The sequence below is a fragment of the Orbicella faveolata genome, unplaced genomic scaffold, assembly GCF_042242905.1.
Source record: "Orbicella faveolata isolate gen_17 unplaced genomic scaffold, um_ofav_v1 contig_12, whole genome shotgun sequence".
In the NCBI taxonomy this organism is placed as follows: Eukaryota; Metazoa; Cnidaria; class Anthozoa; order Scleractinia; family Merulinidae; genus Orbicella; species Orbicella faveolata.
In genome coordinates, this window is record NW_028301539.1 from 28018489 (window position 1) to 28033414 (window position 14926).

The window sequence follows — 14926 nt, forward strand, 5'->3', positions numbered from 1 at the left end:
ACAATGTATTGACTGTAGTTTAATGCGTGTTCTTATGAGTCCGGGCTCACAAAGATATTACAATTACTGGGAATGCGTTCTTATAATAAGCATTAAGTAATGCCAAAATGGGGCATTTTCAATGCCTCACTGCTCCTTAATGAGCATGGGTACCCCCCTTTTTTATTTAAAAATTGAAGTTATCATATGACAAATATTCAGTGGACAAAGGTTGAACAAAAATCTATTGTCACTTTTATTTCAGCGGAATTACCTTAACAACACCAATTTTATTACATTTGTTTTTTATTTACCAACATAATGAAGAGGAAGTTCTGACACAGACTAAAGAGCAAATCAAGCTGAGAATCAACATTGAATGGTTAGGCTTAAAGGCTGTTGGTTGCTTGTTGCTTGAATTCCATCTCATCTCCACTGCAGTAACTACTCCTCCCCATCCCACAGATCTTTAGGAACTTCCAGCTTACTGTTAGTGTATGGCCAGTGCATATTAAAGTATCGATGGCGGACGCCAATGTTCTCGACCGCCTTCATGTCGTCGTCGTCCAGTTTAACATTAAGGGCTTCTAGATTCTCCTTGATGTGGTTTTCAGAGACAGATTTTGGAAGAACTGAAATTCCACGCTTGATTCCCCAGGCTAGAGCGACCTGGAGGGAAAATAAACACACCAAGATGGCAGTGACTTCTTGAGATAATAACGAATGGAGTTTTCGATAGACCAAAACAGCTTTTAATAAACAGTGTATGATTTTACACGTTTCGCGTTTCATGGGGAAATTAAGTCTAGTATACTGAGGTGAAAGTTTAAACGGTTTCTAAATTTGGATCTGACCGTCATTCATTTCATTTTTGATCTACGCAATATTCTTCTTTCAAATCACACCGTTTGATTTATCATAACCTTATTATATATTCACGATAATCGTTACTGTTTTAGTTTTAGTTTACAAAAGCTTTTGTAGCACTGTATGTATTTATGGTCATGTAAATAAAGCTAGTTGTTGTTGTTGTTGTTGTTGAAAGTGGAATACTTTAGTTTGAGCTTTGTCAGACACAAAAACATGTAAGGTAGACTGGTACATATCTTCCATTTGTTTTATCTTACCAGTGCGACGGTGGTGTTGTGTTTCTCGGCAATTTTCTTCAAAACTGGTTCATTCAATACGATAGGATCATCCTTACGGACAAACCCACTTGGTCTGTCACTTGATCCTAAGGGAGAGTAACCTGCCACTACAATCCCTGAAAGTAAGGCATTGAGATCCAATAAGACAAAGAACTATTAACAAGCTGTTGGTCTGGCAAAGTGATAGCCTGTGAGCAGGCTCAAGTTGGAACACAGGCGCGCGCGGCGTAACAGCGAGCGCGAAATCGAGCAGCGAAGCCGCGAGACGAGAAAGTACTCCTTCCCGCCGGATCGCTTTGCTCTTCGCCGCTCGCGCGTGTGACTCAAAGGTGAGTCTGCTCGCAGGCTAGGCAAGTGACCAAAGGGCCGCCCCCCGCTTTTTCTCTACGAAAAATCAGTAAGAAGGACACATGTTCGCCATCGCCGTTAGCGGAAAAATCCACCACCCATTGAAAACCTCAAGTCGGAACGATTGCTGCTCAGTCAATGAACTTTTGAAGCATTCGCAAGAGAGAATTATTATGGAGCAAAGGCGTTTTAATCAAGACTTTGTTTAATTTTCATTTTAAAAAACTAAATCTTATATTTTCAAGACTACTCAGCATTGACGGTTAAAGTTTATGTAACCTACCTTTGCTGTCGCAGTACTTTTTTAGCTCTTCTTGGCGAAAATACGGATGGCATTCCACTACAAAAACAACAATATATCACTTACAGGCTAACCACACAACGTAGTCACTCTTAGTTAAGATTGAAAAAAATCAATGAAAGTTGAAAGATTTATAATAGTATATAAGTTCACCTTGGTTACAAGTTGGCATTATTTTGGCAGTTTTCAGAAGATCTTCCGTTTTCTTGATGGTGTAATTTGAAATGCCAATGGCCTTACACAGACCTTTATCAACAAGTTCTTCCATGGCCTGGCATAAAAAGAAGTGCAGAATCATTTACAGGATTATGCCCCTGAAGGAGACGAATATAGGCGTGGCTCGAGATTTATTTGACCCCCAAAAGGTACCACCTTAATGGAGATGACAGCAGGTTTCGTATAATTACTGTTTTCGCGTGCATCCTAAAGGATAATTAAACTGCACGCAGTTTCTCTTTTGCTCGAAAATCCGTGGAGATAAACGCAAAACGAGAGAGCGTAAGAGCGTGACATGCTAGCATCCCTTGAAGGCGGCCGCGAGCTGCATGTCACGCTCGAAAGCTCATGTTGCTTTGTTTTGCGATCTTAATTGCTTTCTTCCCCACGAATCTAGAGCAAAAGAGAGATTGCTCACAGTCTAAAAGATACTTTGATGGTTAAAAATAGTCGCATTTCGTCCTGACCAACCGAAGTGAGACCAAAATCCTTGATTTATACCCCTAAGCGAGACGAGCATCCCTGACCTTTTAATATGGGAGTCCCCCCCCTCCCGGGGGGGGGAATTGACTACATACGCAAACATCTGGTAGCACAATGGTCGTTTCACTTACCTTCCATGTCTTAGCAAAACGTTCAGCGGAGTAGCCAAGAATTCTTTCAGGATCAGGTTCTTTTTTTTCTTTGTTGAAGGAATTTGGCAAATGGATCTGAAAAAAGGAACCCGGTATTCGTTTAGTGATTAATTGCTCTAGGGCTGTGATAACTATAACTTAATGTCCTATTCATTGCTAAAGAAAATGTCCTGATGAAAACGTGGTTATCAGGACTCATTGCGGTGTTTGTTAGCTTGTGTACAGTCGCCCCCTGCCCTCAAAAAAATCGGGGAGCGGGCGGCTGCTCACAGGCTAGTGTTTGTGAAATTTCTTGGTTGATGATGACATTTCGATCAGTTCTTATTAGAAATAGTTTCCACATTAGGGACAGCCAGATGTATGTCCGTCATCCCCTTCCCTCTTGAGGAGATGAGGAAAAACTGTCATCAAAAGGAAGGCAAAACAGGTGGTAAAATGGAAAAAATGTAAAGGTTAATTCTGCTTATTTCTTTTTAAGCAATACTGTAGACTTCATGTCACGAAAGAAGGGCTTAGTCTAAATGTAAAGGGAGAGCGGTTTTATCTTGATAAGCCTTAGGCCCTGGTTGTTGGAAAGGTGGTTAACGCTATCCACCGGATAAGTCACTATCTAGTGGATAGTGTGGTTTTGGTTTTTAACACTTATCCGCTGGAAAGCACTTTATTCGGTGGATATCGTTATCCAGCCTTCTAACAACCGGGATCAGAAAGAAAAGAGAGTGACTTTTACCAGGTACAGATCTAGATAGTCTGTTTGTAGATCATTCAGTGTTTTCTGACATGCAGGCAAGACATCCTCTGGGGCATGCGCAGTGCACCTGAAAACAAAAAATCAGACGTCATAGCACTAGCTTAACCCTTAATGCTCTGGATTCCAAAGAGAGAGACACCCAGGTTCATGACCAACAACCGGATTCGTTTCTTGTGATGCTCTTGAGTCTCTTCCCATTGCTGCCTAGTACAGTTCTCGTTTGGCAGTATTTTAGAAAGTTCCTAAGGCGATTTAAAACTACCACAAATGACGGATGAAAGAGTTTAATTATCCAAGTTTTCTTTAGATAATTACCGAGAACTAAAATTTTGACTGAGTTTTGAATTGCGCAAGCTTAGAATAACTAAGTGGACAACAATTTAGTGTTAAACAGGTTTCCTGGTTAACGCTAAGGCAGGATTAAAATTTAACCGAAGTATTACTTTTTCATGTTTTTCTTTTTTTCTTGTATAAACATGTTTTTGACTGCTTACGTTTTGTGCAGTTTGTCGGAGATTACTCTAGCTCAAAACTAAAGGACAAGCAATAAAAACAGGAAACCTCATCGAGAAAATAAAAAACTGAAGACAAAATTCTCCCTAATCCTGCGCTAGCTTACTCGGGCTTTGAACGGCCCCGCCCTGCAGTATAAATATGGCGACACTGAATTGATTCTAGTTTTGCGTTGGTACATTTTTGTATTCTGCGGGATGCAGTTGCTTAAGAAAGTACTATAAAACAGTAACATGCTGAAGAAAAATGCCAGGAAAAATGCTTTTATTTACCAAAGTTTTGATGTGATAAAGATATCTTCACGTTTCACCTTCCCATCTTTGAATACTTCTTGTAATGCTTCACCAATCTCAGCCTCGTTCATGTAGATTGCTGCACAGTCAAGATGCCTGTACCCATACTGCACAGCGAGTTTGATTGCCTGTCCTACTTGACCCTTCGCACTTTTCCACGTCCTGTAAGATTCATCAACATATGCTAAAATTTTTCTGGCAAAGTAAACACAAATTAAAATGCAATGACCTTTAGGGGCGCAGCGACCATATACGCACCTACACACGTGCACACCTCCGAAAATCCGAAAAAAAAAATTACATGTTCACTCAGTGGTGAAAAACGCCGTCTTTATAATTAAATCGGTTGTTTAGACAGTTTCTGGACTGATGCAAAGAACATAACTTACTAAATATTCAGCGTTTTTTCCCCTAAAACTGTTGATTGGGAAACATGGGAAACAGAATTTTCGAGTCCCTAAAAATATAATTTCCCGAGGCATGTCCCCAAACCTCCCTATGGGATATCCAGACTTTGGCACCCCATTAACTGAAAAATGCAAGTTGTGTCCCTGGAAGTCTCCAGAATCAGCTGTAACGTTGTTTCACTTCACCTTGTTGCCCCGGTAACAGTGTTACATTTAACGCTCATGACTGGTCCCAAGGGGAACAGTGAATTTTGTTTCCCAAGAATTTCAATGTTTCCGGAGGCGAAGTCGAGGGAAACATTGAGATTCGAGGGAAACAAAATTCCACTGTTCCCCAAGGGACCAGTCATTAAGTGAGATTCCAGCGACAACATCAGTAGCCTACGTGTAGCCGTACCCACCCCCGTTTTTCCTCGGGGGGTGGGTACGGCTACACGTAGGCTACAACATCAGGCCACCTTGAACTGCACGCTCTGATCACGTGCAACAGCGGTCAACATTTCGCGGGTAACAGTGAACTGTTTCCCGTTTGACGTCATAGTTTTCGCAATGTTGCCCCGCTCATGGCATTTGGTGATAAACAGTTTCATTGTTAGATGTCATGTGCCCATGAACTAGCCGATGAATGGGCACGCTGTAGCGGGAAAAACGCCAGCTATATATATAACAATACAAGTTCTCAAAATCGTTACCGCACGTATTACTGCCAGTGTTGCATGACGCAGCAAACCGTTGCACAAAGTTGAACACGCCTGACACGCGTCTACCTAGCCTTGCACAAAATGTTACTGCAACTTGCAACACGTGTGTTAGAAACATGTCGTGTTGCCCGTTAGTGCCCGGTATTACTCGGTCCTGTGAAGTTTTTATGTTTTGTATTTTTTGCTTTCATTCAGATCAGTTATTGTCTTGAACAACACTTACCCCAAACCAATGAGTGGCATCATCGCTCCATTCGAGAGTTTTGCAGCCTTGAATCACCCAAGAAGAAATAAACAAACAAAAAAAGTTACAATAAATATATTGTCTTCATAATTTTGATTTTCGGCAATTGACGAAGGACAATCCAATCACAACCATGAATAATTTTTGTCCTGATAACCATAACTCGAGTACACACAGTCCGCTAAACTCCACTGAGTAATCCAGTCTAGTTGAAATTTTCCATTTTCATGAGTTAACAGTATAACAAACCTGATCACGGAAAGCAAAACTAATTTCAAAGTTTACTTTCATTTGCGTGAATATCAGATCGATTTTTCAGAGTAAAAAAGCCACCTTGGTCACCTCTTTGTTCTAATAAATATTCAGTGAGATGCAAATGCAAGATGACCCACTAAAATAGCCAGCTGTTTTAGTCCATTTACAAACAGCATGAATTTAAAAACCCTGGTTTGCTACGATGATGAAAGCCGTAGCACGTTCAAGTATATCGTTACATCGCTATGCCCGTCTAAGTAACAGATAAGTTCGAGATCTGGCGTCTTCCGTGCACTGTTGCAAGAGATTCAAATTTGAATGTAAAATTGCTTAGTCATGCAAGATCATGCAAATGGTACTTATACAAGTAAATAAAAGATAGCGTGCAAATTACAAAGAAAGGCCTGAAGTTACGACTTGAATTTGCTGATAGGTGAAGAATATTCCCACAGTTTGCAAAGCGTCTTTTATCTTGAGCGATAAAGGTAGTGTTGGCGCGCTAAAAAGTAATCGCTGGAACTCGAGGCAAGACAGCTCAGAGTTCTGCAGACATTTCAGGTCGATGTATGATGACTGAAGTTCCTACCAACTAAAAATCGCCGTTTTATTTCTAAAATTTATCTTTGAAAAGAGCACTTACCATTTTTCGTACAATTTATGTCTTACGCTGAACGATCTATTCAAACAAGCGACGAAGTTGCAACCCAGCTGGAGAAGCTCGTCCTTCCAAATAAAGTAAACCTTCTGCGTCCGTTCGTGACAAACCAAAGAAGTGTCTGCATGTGAAGCTAAGCGACTGTGCAACCAAGAGTCACGCGATCTCTTTTCATGGAAAAAAAAGCACCGTCACTCCCATGATACCACGCGCACGCAAGAAACTTATCCCATCAACATCGTCGGTTATTCATATAATAGGCTATGGATTCGGATGTAAACATGTGAAACCGATTTCTAAATGTTTCAGTCTAAACTAAGAACTACTAAAACGGGCACCGGCAGTTTTGTGATCGGGATTTTTTGGGATATTTACGGATATGGTTTTATTTTGTTACTACTGGTCAGCTTGATATCATTATCCGTAGCAACAGATGGGGATTTATACACCACTCCATCTCTAGCAAACTCTCTTGTGTGCTTTGTTGCCTTTTTTTTAGCCATATGCCACAACCTGAACTATTGATTCTCGGTTGAAGCTCTCCAGCTGGATTTGCTCTCCATAGTCCTAAGTTCAACCCCTCGGTCACAGTCATGTAATGATATTGCAAGTAATAAGTTATACGGCTTAATGAGTACGTTGTGTTTGTCGCGGTAATGTTTTAGTATTTGAAGTTGTCGTAGCATTGTAAGTAGTTTGAGTGCTCTAATAAAATTAAAAAAAACCCTCGGTCCCGCTTTGTTAATAGTCAACTGCCTTACTGGTCTCTTTCCTGCCACTTCGGACTTTTGACCATGTTGTGTTTATTTGTAAAATTCCTTTGGTGTGTTTGAGCGATGCCTTATTGCAGCTCAAAGCTAGCACCAAATACAACAATGCTCAAGCGCCAAAGAAAATAAATTTTGGAATATATTCTTTACTATCTGCCAAAATTATAGTTTGTAACATGCCTATAATCATGGAAAAGTATATTTTTTAAAACAAGCAAGAGTAAGTATTTTTTTCGCCGCCCAAATCGCCTTTTGGAGACAGTGTTCAGGCCCTGAAACCGAGTTTTAAGAGGATACCCTCGGATAGTGATTTACACACAGAAAGTGGTTTGTCTGATGAATGGCCAGCTAAGAGTTGTTCCCATTACTAAACTTCTCTTCAATTCGATCTCGCACCTTTTTCAAATTATGCGTCTCTCTCTTGAATTAGCCTTTTTCGACTCTTTTATGTTGTATGTCAACAGTCAGCCCACGCCAAACCTGCTTCGTTCACGGCAGGCCTCTCTCCATTGTTGGAGCGCGGAATTCTGGGCTATTTGCACTCGGCTGTTGCACTCAGAAAACTGGACTGCTCCGCGTTTCGCAACCTAACCGTCATGCCCCGTGCTCAGCGTTTCCTGCCATTCACCACAAAAATACAGCCACGCCTACAGCAACATAAATTATAGTCTTTAGAGAGGACGCCGCATCAGCCCTTGCTGGTGTACATGCGGGCCCTCTGTCCTGATCTGGCAGACTGGCATAGATCCAATGAGAGTGCCTAATGTATGATATATGTACATCGAACCCTGCATTGACAGTTGCATCAAAATGGTAGTATAGTTCAACTGCCGATTAAGGAAAAAAAAAAAAAAAAAAAAAAAAAAAAAAGACAGGTTTGCGACTGCAACTTGTTTTGGTTCTTTGTGGTCCTTTCTGCCATGTTTACTCCTAAGAGTGCACTACATTATCTATTACTTTCCAGTTCTTTTTTTTTTTTAATTAAAGAAGTTTGACTCTTCCTTGAATTTTGAATCAGTAGTTCCTAAGAGCTTCAAGTTCTCCTGAGATTTCACTGGAATTTCTCGGTGTCTCGGTGATACGCAGGGAGGACTTCGCCTAGCAAAACTACTTCTGTCGGGAAGTATCAAGTTCTAATGTGCGCAGAGCAAACCGGCCATCGATGTTTAACTGATGCGGAAAACCATACAGTTTACATGTACAGGTGAAGGGAAAAGCAGCATTCACTCTCAAAGTACATGAACACAAATTTAACCAGTTACTGACATGAGGCTTGGTGTCCGTAGAGTTCGTTGAATAAGCTAAATCATTTTGAACTCAAACAATAATTTTGCGGATTTTTATTTTTTTTTTTGGCCTTTCTAGGCCACTGTCTGGACACGACAGCCCAGCTACATTTCTTATGACAACTCTGGAATATTTTATTTCAATGTTATTGTTTTGTTTTTGTTTTTGTTTTTTCTTCTTCTTCTTCTTGTTCATCTTCAGTTTGTTTAGCAAAGTACTTCTTCTTTTCTGTCGGATCAGGTATAATTGTCTCTTTACCAGGCTTCCACCCAGCCGGACAAACTTCACCATGCTTGTCAGTATATTGAAAAGCCTGAACTAAACGAAGAGTCTCATCAACTGATCGGCCCACCTGCAAACAGAAGCGAGTGGAAATGTTTTAGTAAGCATTTTTGCCTTCATAAGATCATTGTTCCTTTTGCCATTGTTTACATTTTGCCTAACAGAACAAGTCACTTTGCATAGAGAAGGCATCACGCTAGACACAGATTGTCTTTTTAAACCATTTACAGAGTTACTGTACGTGTAGTGATACTGAAAGGGATATTAGCTTTCCTGAACTGCAAAGGTTCTTGAAGGCAAAAGCACTCAGCTCTTGCATTCTTTGTAATATTCTACACACAAAAAGTACTTTTTATACAAACGGGGCTCCAAATCCTATAGACAGTTGATCATGCCATGCTCTTTCAATAGTCAGAACTGATGTTTGTGTAGGTGCAAGTGAAGCATTTGTGCTTATGGGGTAACTCTTTCATAAATGGATTCCTTCACAGCATATAAACTACTTGAAGTCACTGCCTAAGGTGGATACCAAGCTTCATCCAAAGCAAGCCTTGACAGAAATGTAGTAAACCTCATTATCACACATTAATGGGCTATATACGGTAAGTGTACACCAATGACTACTTACCGGTAGGTCATTCATAGTAATTTGACGTAGAGTACCTTTGTCATCGATAATAAATAGACCTCTGAAAGACAATTATAGAACAATAGTATTTGGATTGAGAAATAAAGATGTTGTTGCTGTTATTATTGATGTATATAGCTTCAAGACAATTTTAGTGAAAACTGAATGGGGCATTTTAGAAGCAGAAAAATATTTAAATCCTAAATTCCTTTGCATTGCCCAGAAAGGGTCGCTACAACTGGTCAAAAAGTCTCCAGCAATGAATCAGTAGCAATAACTACAATAGCATTGACATCACTGCATGGCTTGTAAAAATATACAAGCAACACTACACAATGCAACTGTTTACAATTTCAGCATAATTATAGTATGCCCACAGTACACAAGTTTTGACCATGATGTGAGTAATGCACTGGCCCTGACGTGACATGTTCTCGAGTGTACTCATAGTTGAACTTAGCCAGTACATGAGATGTTTTTACCATAACTGCAGAAATCATTGCATGCCCATTGGCTTATTTTCATTGTCAATAAGCGGCCAGACATAATGAAATTCGTGCATTTTGACAATTGTGACAACCCTGACTTTCCACATCGATGAGTATTAAAGTAAGTGAAAATGAACAAATGACAAAATATATTCACAGAAAGTATACTCAAGCCATGCAATAAAAACAGATCTCCTCACCTTAAGGTATGCCCTTCATTTTCAAGAAGTACTCCATAATCTTTAGCAATCTGGTGATTTAAGTCTGATAACAGGGGATACTTGAGCCTTCCTAGACCACCTTCTTTCCTTGGGGTGTTGATCCTAGAGTTGGAAGGAGTCAAGGAGCATTTTGATATCACCAGCGTAACTAATAAGATAATGTACAATGGAATTCTGTTGTTTTCCAAATGTACTTACCAAGCTAAATGAGTAAAAACTGAATCTACCGAGCAGCCAACCACTTCTGTGTTAATTGCACGGAACTCTTCAATTCTGTCACTGAAGGCAATGATCTCCGTTGGACAAACAAAAGTACTGCAGAACACAGAAAGACGAAAGTGAGTTTACAAATGAAAACTTGTCTGACAAGGTATGGTTACTGTAGAAACATGTAAGCGTAGTCTTTTGGAGCTGAGTTCATCAACAGTGAAGAGCGTGTACATACTTCCACATTTTATTCAACCTCCCATCAGAAGTCGGTTTCTCAGCATCAAAAAATTATTAGGAGTAGCCTTTCACTGCATGAAGCACCCAAGAGTACTGCTATCTCCCCTTCCCCCGGATAGGATGAATGTTCTTTGCATATCACTCCCACATATTTCATCAGGCTTGGGTTGTTTGAAAGGTGGATATCTATCTAGTGGATACGCTGGTTTGTTTTCTTAACACTTATCCATTGGATAGCGATTTATTTGGTGGATAGCATTATCCAGCCTATGAAGAATCTGGTTGTTTTCCAAACAGTTAACAATTCTCATTTAAATTTCCAATTCAAGGTGGAGAAGCAAGTTAGTAAGTGAAGTGTCTTGTAATGCCCAAGAACTCAACATGACAACCCAGTCTTGAGTGAGTGGCACACCAACCAGTATGCCACTGGCTGTAACTCATGATGGCTATTCACTATGATTAATTTAACTTCCTATCTATAAAACTAAAATTGCCAAAGCAGCCCTTTAAAAATGCAGTGGCAGCCGTCAATTTTGCCACCTACATTAACTTATTTGCCACCCACTTCACACAGGAGTTAACTTATCCTGACCAATAACAAAACCATCTTCAGTCTACTATCCTGTGCACTACTCCAAAACATTTTGACTGCATGGGCTAGAATACTGGAAACCAGAGACAAAGTCTACACACTACAAAGAACACTTACAAGTCAAGAGGATAGAAAAAGAACACAAGATATTTCCCTGTAATAGAACAAATAGAGACATGAAATCAGTTAAACTTGTATGATTAAAAGAAAAATAGAGTTGGAAAAATAGTCACTTTCAATGACAAAAATTACATAGTTGATTACATAGTGGCATTCCCCACAGGAGTGAAAGGGTTAATTTCTCACAACTATTAAACATTAATGTCTCCCTAAAACAATATGCTGCAAAATGTCTTCTTACACTGAACACAACAGAAAACTTTTTATTACAATCTTTGTTATCACGGAACAGATCATTTATGAATGGTCCAGGCAGAGATCTTAGCTTTAATTAATGAAAATAAATTGATTTTGTTTATGTTCGTCACCTTTTGTTGCTACCTCACCTTTAAAATCTGTTATCTTCAGGTCTTTAAACTCTCCATTTACTACAGCTGTTCCTTCCCAATGTGGTGCTGGCTTGGAGACTGTTCAGAGAGTGTTCAATTACCATTAGATCTTACTGTAGTTTTACTTAATTTCTGTTTCTAATAATTATTAAAATAGACACTCTCATAATCTTGATTACTGCTAATCAGTTAAAATAGACCCTTTTAAGCACAGTTTCCGGTGCCAACTTGGTTGGCAGATAAACACAGCAAAAATTACATGTGTGGAAAAGTTAAAGTTTCAGGCCCAATTCACTTGGCTGTGCTCTAGAAGTACCTGGGTGCTACAGGCAACTACCTTTTGTCTTTGGGCAACTAGAAAACTTACTTTTTTCATGTAAGCTCAAGTGCTGGTCATCCAGGATTTTATGGTTTGGTTTGGGCTCCTGGTAATTTTTCTCCTAAGACCACAGTCTTGATTCAGTAATTTGCCTATGATTTACACGATGATGTTTTGAAGTTTTAGGAGTTTAAAATTGAAGATGCACAGCAGGAGATTTTCCCGATAAACTTTGAAGGATGCAGCTGTGTTAGCAAGTGAAGAATCGCATTTATAATTTTTTAAACCACTGTCTCTAAATTTTCTTGGAACTGTGGTCCACTTTTGCAGTCAAACATACATCAGTGAAATGAAAACCTTAATCCTGGCTTTTCTTGGGATGCCAACTCCTTCAAATTGTATCAGTGAATTTGTTTATCTGGTATCTTTGCTTTTCAAATAATTCATAATACAGTTGAACCTCGATTATCCGGACTCGTCGGGACCTCGGTAAATAGTCCGGATAATCGAGAGTCCGGATAATCGAAAACATGAATATTAATGAGATAGATATGTGAACAAAAGGTATACAGCAAAGAAAACATCATTTTAATTGTGAAATCTACACAGCCTTGTATGTATTTGCAAATGAAAACTTTCAGTTCAGGCATTTACAAAGGTCTAAAATGTTCAAGCATGTTTGTTTGCTTCAAAGACTTGTAGCTTGATCGCATTGCGAAGTCCATCATTCGTCTTAGCTGCATTAACTGCACAGGGTCAATATCGTTCTGTGATTCCATCCACGACAAGCATTTTTTGAAACATTGCGCTGCCTCTTTAGCCGATACTATTTTCTCGTCCTCGCCCTCATCTTCCTCATCGCTGCATACACTTTCGCTTTCCGTCGAATCTCCAACAACGGTGGCTAAGATCTCTTCATCATACATCTGCGGTGAAGTCGGGAGCTCGTTTTCCAGTTAAGCCAGTCTTCCACATCGTGAGCATTAGGCATTTCCTCATTGTCAAGTTGCTGTACATGTTCCAACATTTCGACCATGGACTCGGCGATATTATCGCACAGGATAATATGCTGTTTCAACAGTGTTTTGAAAGGATTATTGGGCTTTTTGCAACTTTGAGTTTTCAAGATCACAACTAATTAATATTCATGAAAAAAATTGGGACCAGAGAACAAAGTCCGGATAATCGAATAGTCCGGATAATCGAGGTCCGGATAATCGAGGTTTGACTGTATTTGAAATGCAAATTTTTTGGGAATTGTAAAGATTTTGCACTTTCCCCTTACATTTGCTGTAATTCTTACCATGCAAGGCTCTAACCAAGGTATCAGAAACCATGAAAGGGTCCATCTTATTGTACCTGTACAATGTAATGAACTACTTGTAAAGTTATAATTTTCTGCATGACCTTAATGAATAACCTTCCACTCACCATATTAAAAAAAAAAAGAAAAAAAAAAGAAAAAACAATTTGTAATCTCAATTTTAGTGTCACTAATAATTCTTCAGACATCTTCGAGAGCAGGCCAATTTGCCACATTGCATAAACTTAATACATGTAGAGGTTAATAACTTCACTGACTCTAAAAATAGTATTTAAAATAGCTTACAGCCATTCTAATATACACTGTACATTGTGTACACTCACAAATGCTGAGGTCAGGTACAGTAAAAAGTTTAACTGTTTTGGCCCCAGCTGCTGCTTCAGTCGAAGTGCAGTAAGACTATATTTTCCTCCACCATTTTCAAGATAGCTGAAGATAAATCCACAGTTTGTCTTGACGGCACACAGTGCTTAAAAGCGAAACATATATGTACTTCTACGCTTCCCGACTTTCTGGATCTTGCAATCAAGGAATTGATAAGAAGTCTTCGATGATTTAGCCACAAGTTATCGCGTTCTGTTTGATTTTGGGTTGATCTACCATCAAAGTGTAATCTACATCGCGTCTAACTCCGAAACAAGGCCGAGCGTTTGGCCAACCAAAAACACAAACAATAGGTTTTGGGTCTAAATATATTCAGCGCCATGCGTTCCGATTCATTGGTTTGCAAATAAAAGCGAACATCAACACTCGACAGTAAGCTGTGATTGTTAAGTACTTCTTAAAAACGGAATAAACAAAAAAATGTTGGCTTTGAAATCTTTGTCTTTGCAATTTCCTACTTTCCAAGACACAAATCAGCGAATTGAAGGCAAGATCGAACAATCTGCACCGCAACTAATCTTCCGGCCTGATTATCTTCAACCTGCAGGTAGGATTTCCGAAAACAAAATATTGCGTTCTAAACGATAGTGACAGGGAATTTAGGAATTGTTTTAATTTGTATGAACATATGTGGTAATATGCACGTTTTCAAAAAAATCTTTAACCAGACCAAACTGATCTTACTTTGGGCTTTGCTCCAGTGAACTGCATGCTCTGAAATCGTTGTTTTTTCTGGATAAACTTGGCCACCAGCATATCGTCTACAACTTTCCTCTTCATCTACCTTATTGGCAAAACTGGAAACAGACATAAAAGCCACGAGAAATAATAAAACAGCACCGACCATTGTTGCCATCTTGACTTGTAAAAGAAACGAAAGATATAGCGCCTGCGCAATACTGTGGGGCATTCCCTAACGTGGACCAATCAATTTTGATTATAGAGCGCGAGTAAATTGACGCGAAAATGAACATCCGTTCGTTCGAATTTGGCTTGCATTGCTTAGCTTGCCAATCAACTGAGATTTGAAGTCTACAGAAGTTATATTCTTCTGACTAGACCCAATAATTTTGTTAGAACGAACTTAACTTCCGTCAGAAGCTACGGGAGATAAATCAGAGCTCGTTATTTCCCGACTATAGGTAAAGTCTACCTCAGGCTTAGGCCGCTTAGATAGTTACCCATGTTCACAGCCGGAGCTTATCCCAGTTTCTGTAGCGAAGCGACTA

The 14926-nt window shown here is 39.5% G+C and overlaps 2 protein-coding genes and 1 pseudogene across 2 annotated transcripts; all 3 read right to left on the minus strand.

Moving 5' to 3' along the window:
• Positions 1-211: 211 nt before the first annotated feature.
• Positions 212-6602, minus strand: LOC110059841 (aldo-keto reductase family 1 member A1-A-like). Its single transcript, XM_089283143.1, has 9 exons — positions 6432-6602; positions 5516-5562; positions 4164-4346; positions 3358-3445; positions 2607-2702; positions 1930-2047; positions 1759-1815; positions 1107-1243; positions 212-648 (listed from the first exon to the last, which is right to left on the minus strand). The coding sequence occupies exons 1-9, from the start codon at positions 6432-6434 to the stop codon at positions 424-426; spliced, it is 954 nt and encodes a 317-aa protein (XP_089139269.1). The 5' UTR covers positions 6435-6602; the 3' UTR covers positions 212-423.
• A 1923-nt stretch (positions 6603-8525) lies between these two features.
• LOC110059844 (peroxiredoxin 2-like) lies at positions 8526-14590 on the minus strand. Its single transcript, XM_020766567.2, has 7 exons — positions 14382-14590; positions 11668-11748; positions 11279-11315; positions 10321-10437; positions 10102-10224; positions 9414-9474; positions 8526-8855 (listed from the first exon to the last, which is right to left on the minus strand). Exons 1-7 carry the CDS (start codon positions 14551-14553, stop codon positions 8649-8651), a joined length of 798 nt encoding a protein of 265 aa, XP_020622226.1. The 5' UTR covers positions 14554-14590; the 3' UTR covers positions 8526-8648.
• Positions 11667-13127, minus strand: LOC149117421 (uncharacterized; annotated as a pseudogene).
• Positions 14591-14926: the final 336 nt, after the last annotated feature.

Excerpts from the sequence above, each read along its gene's own strand:
- LOC110059841 (XM_089283143.1), bottom strand. Across the intron at positions 4,347-5,515 it reads ATGCCACTCATTGGTTTGGG|GACGTGGAAAAGTGCGAAGG; the intron begins GTAAGTGTTGTT and ends TGAATCTTACAG. Across the intron at positions 1,244-1,758 it reads AAAGTACTGCGACAGCAAAG|GGATTGTAGTGGCAGGTTAC; the intron begins GTAGGTTACATA and ends CCTTACTTTCAG.
- LOC110059844 (XM_020766567.2), bottom strand. The coding sequence starts at position 14,553 with ATGGCAACAATGGTCGGTGCTGTTTTATTATTTCTCGTGGCTTTTATG. Across the intron at positions 9,475-10,101 it reads AATGAAGGGCATACCTTAAG|AGGTCTATTTATTATCGATG; the intron begins GTGAGGAGATCT and ends ATTGTCTTTCAG. Across the intron at positions 8,856-9,413 it reads TTACTATGAATGACCTACCG|GTGGGCCGATCAGTTGATGA; the intron begins GTAAGTAGTCAT and ends TTCTGTTTGCAG.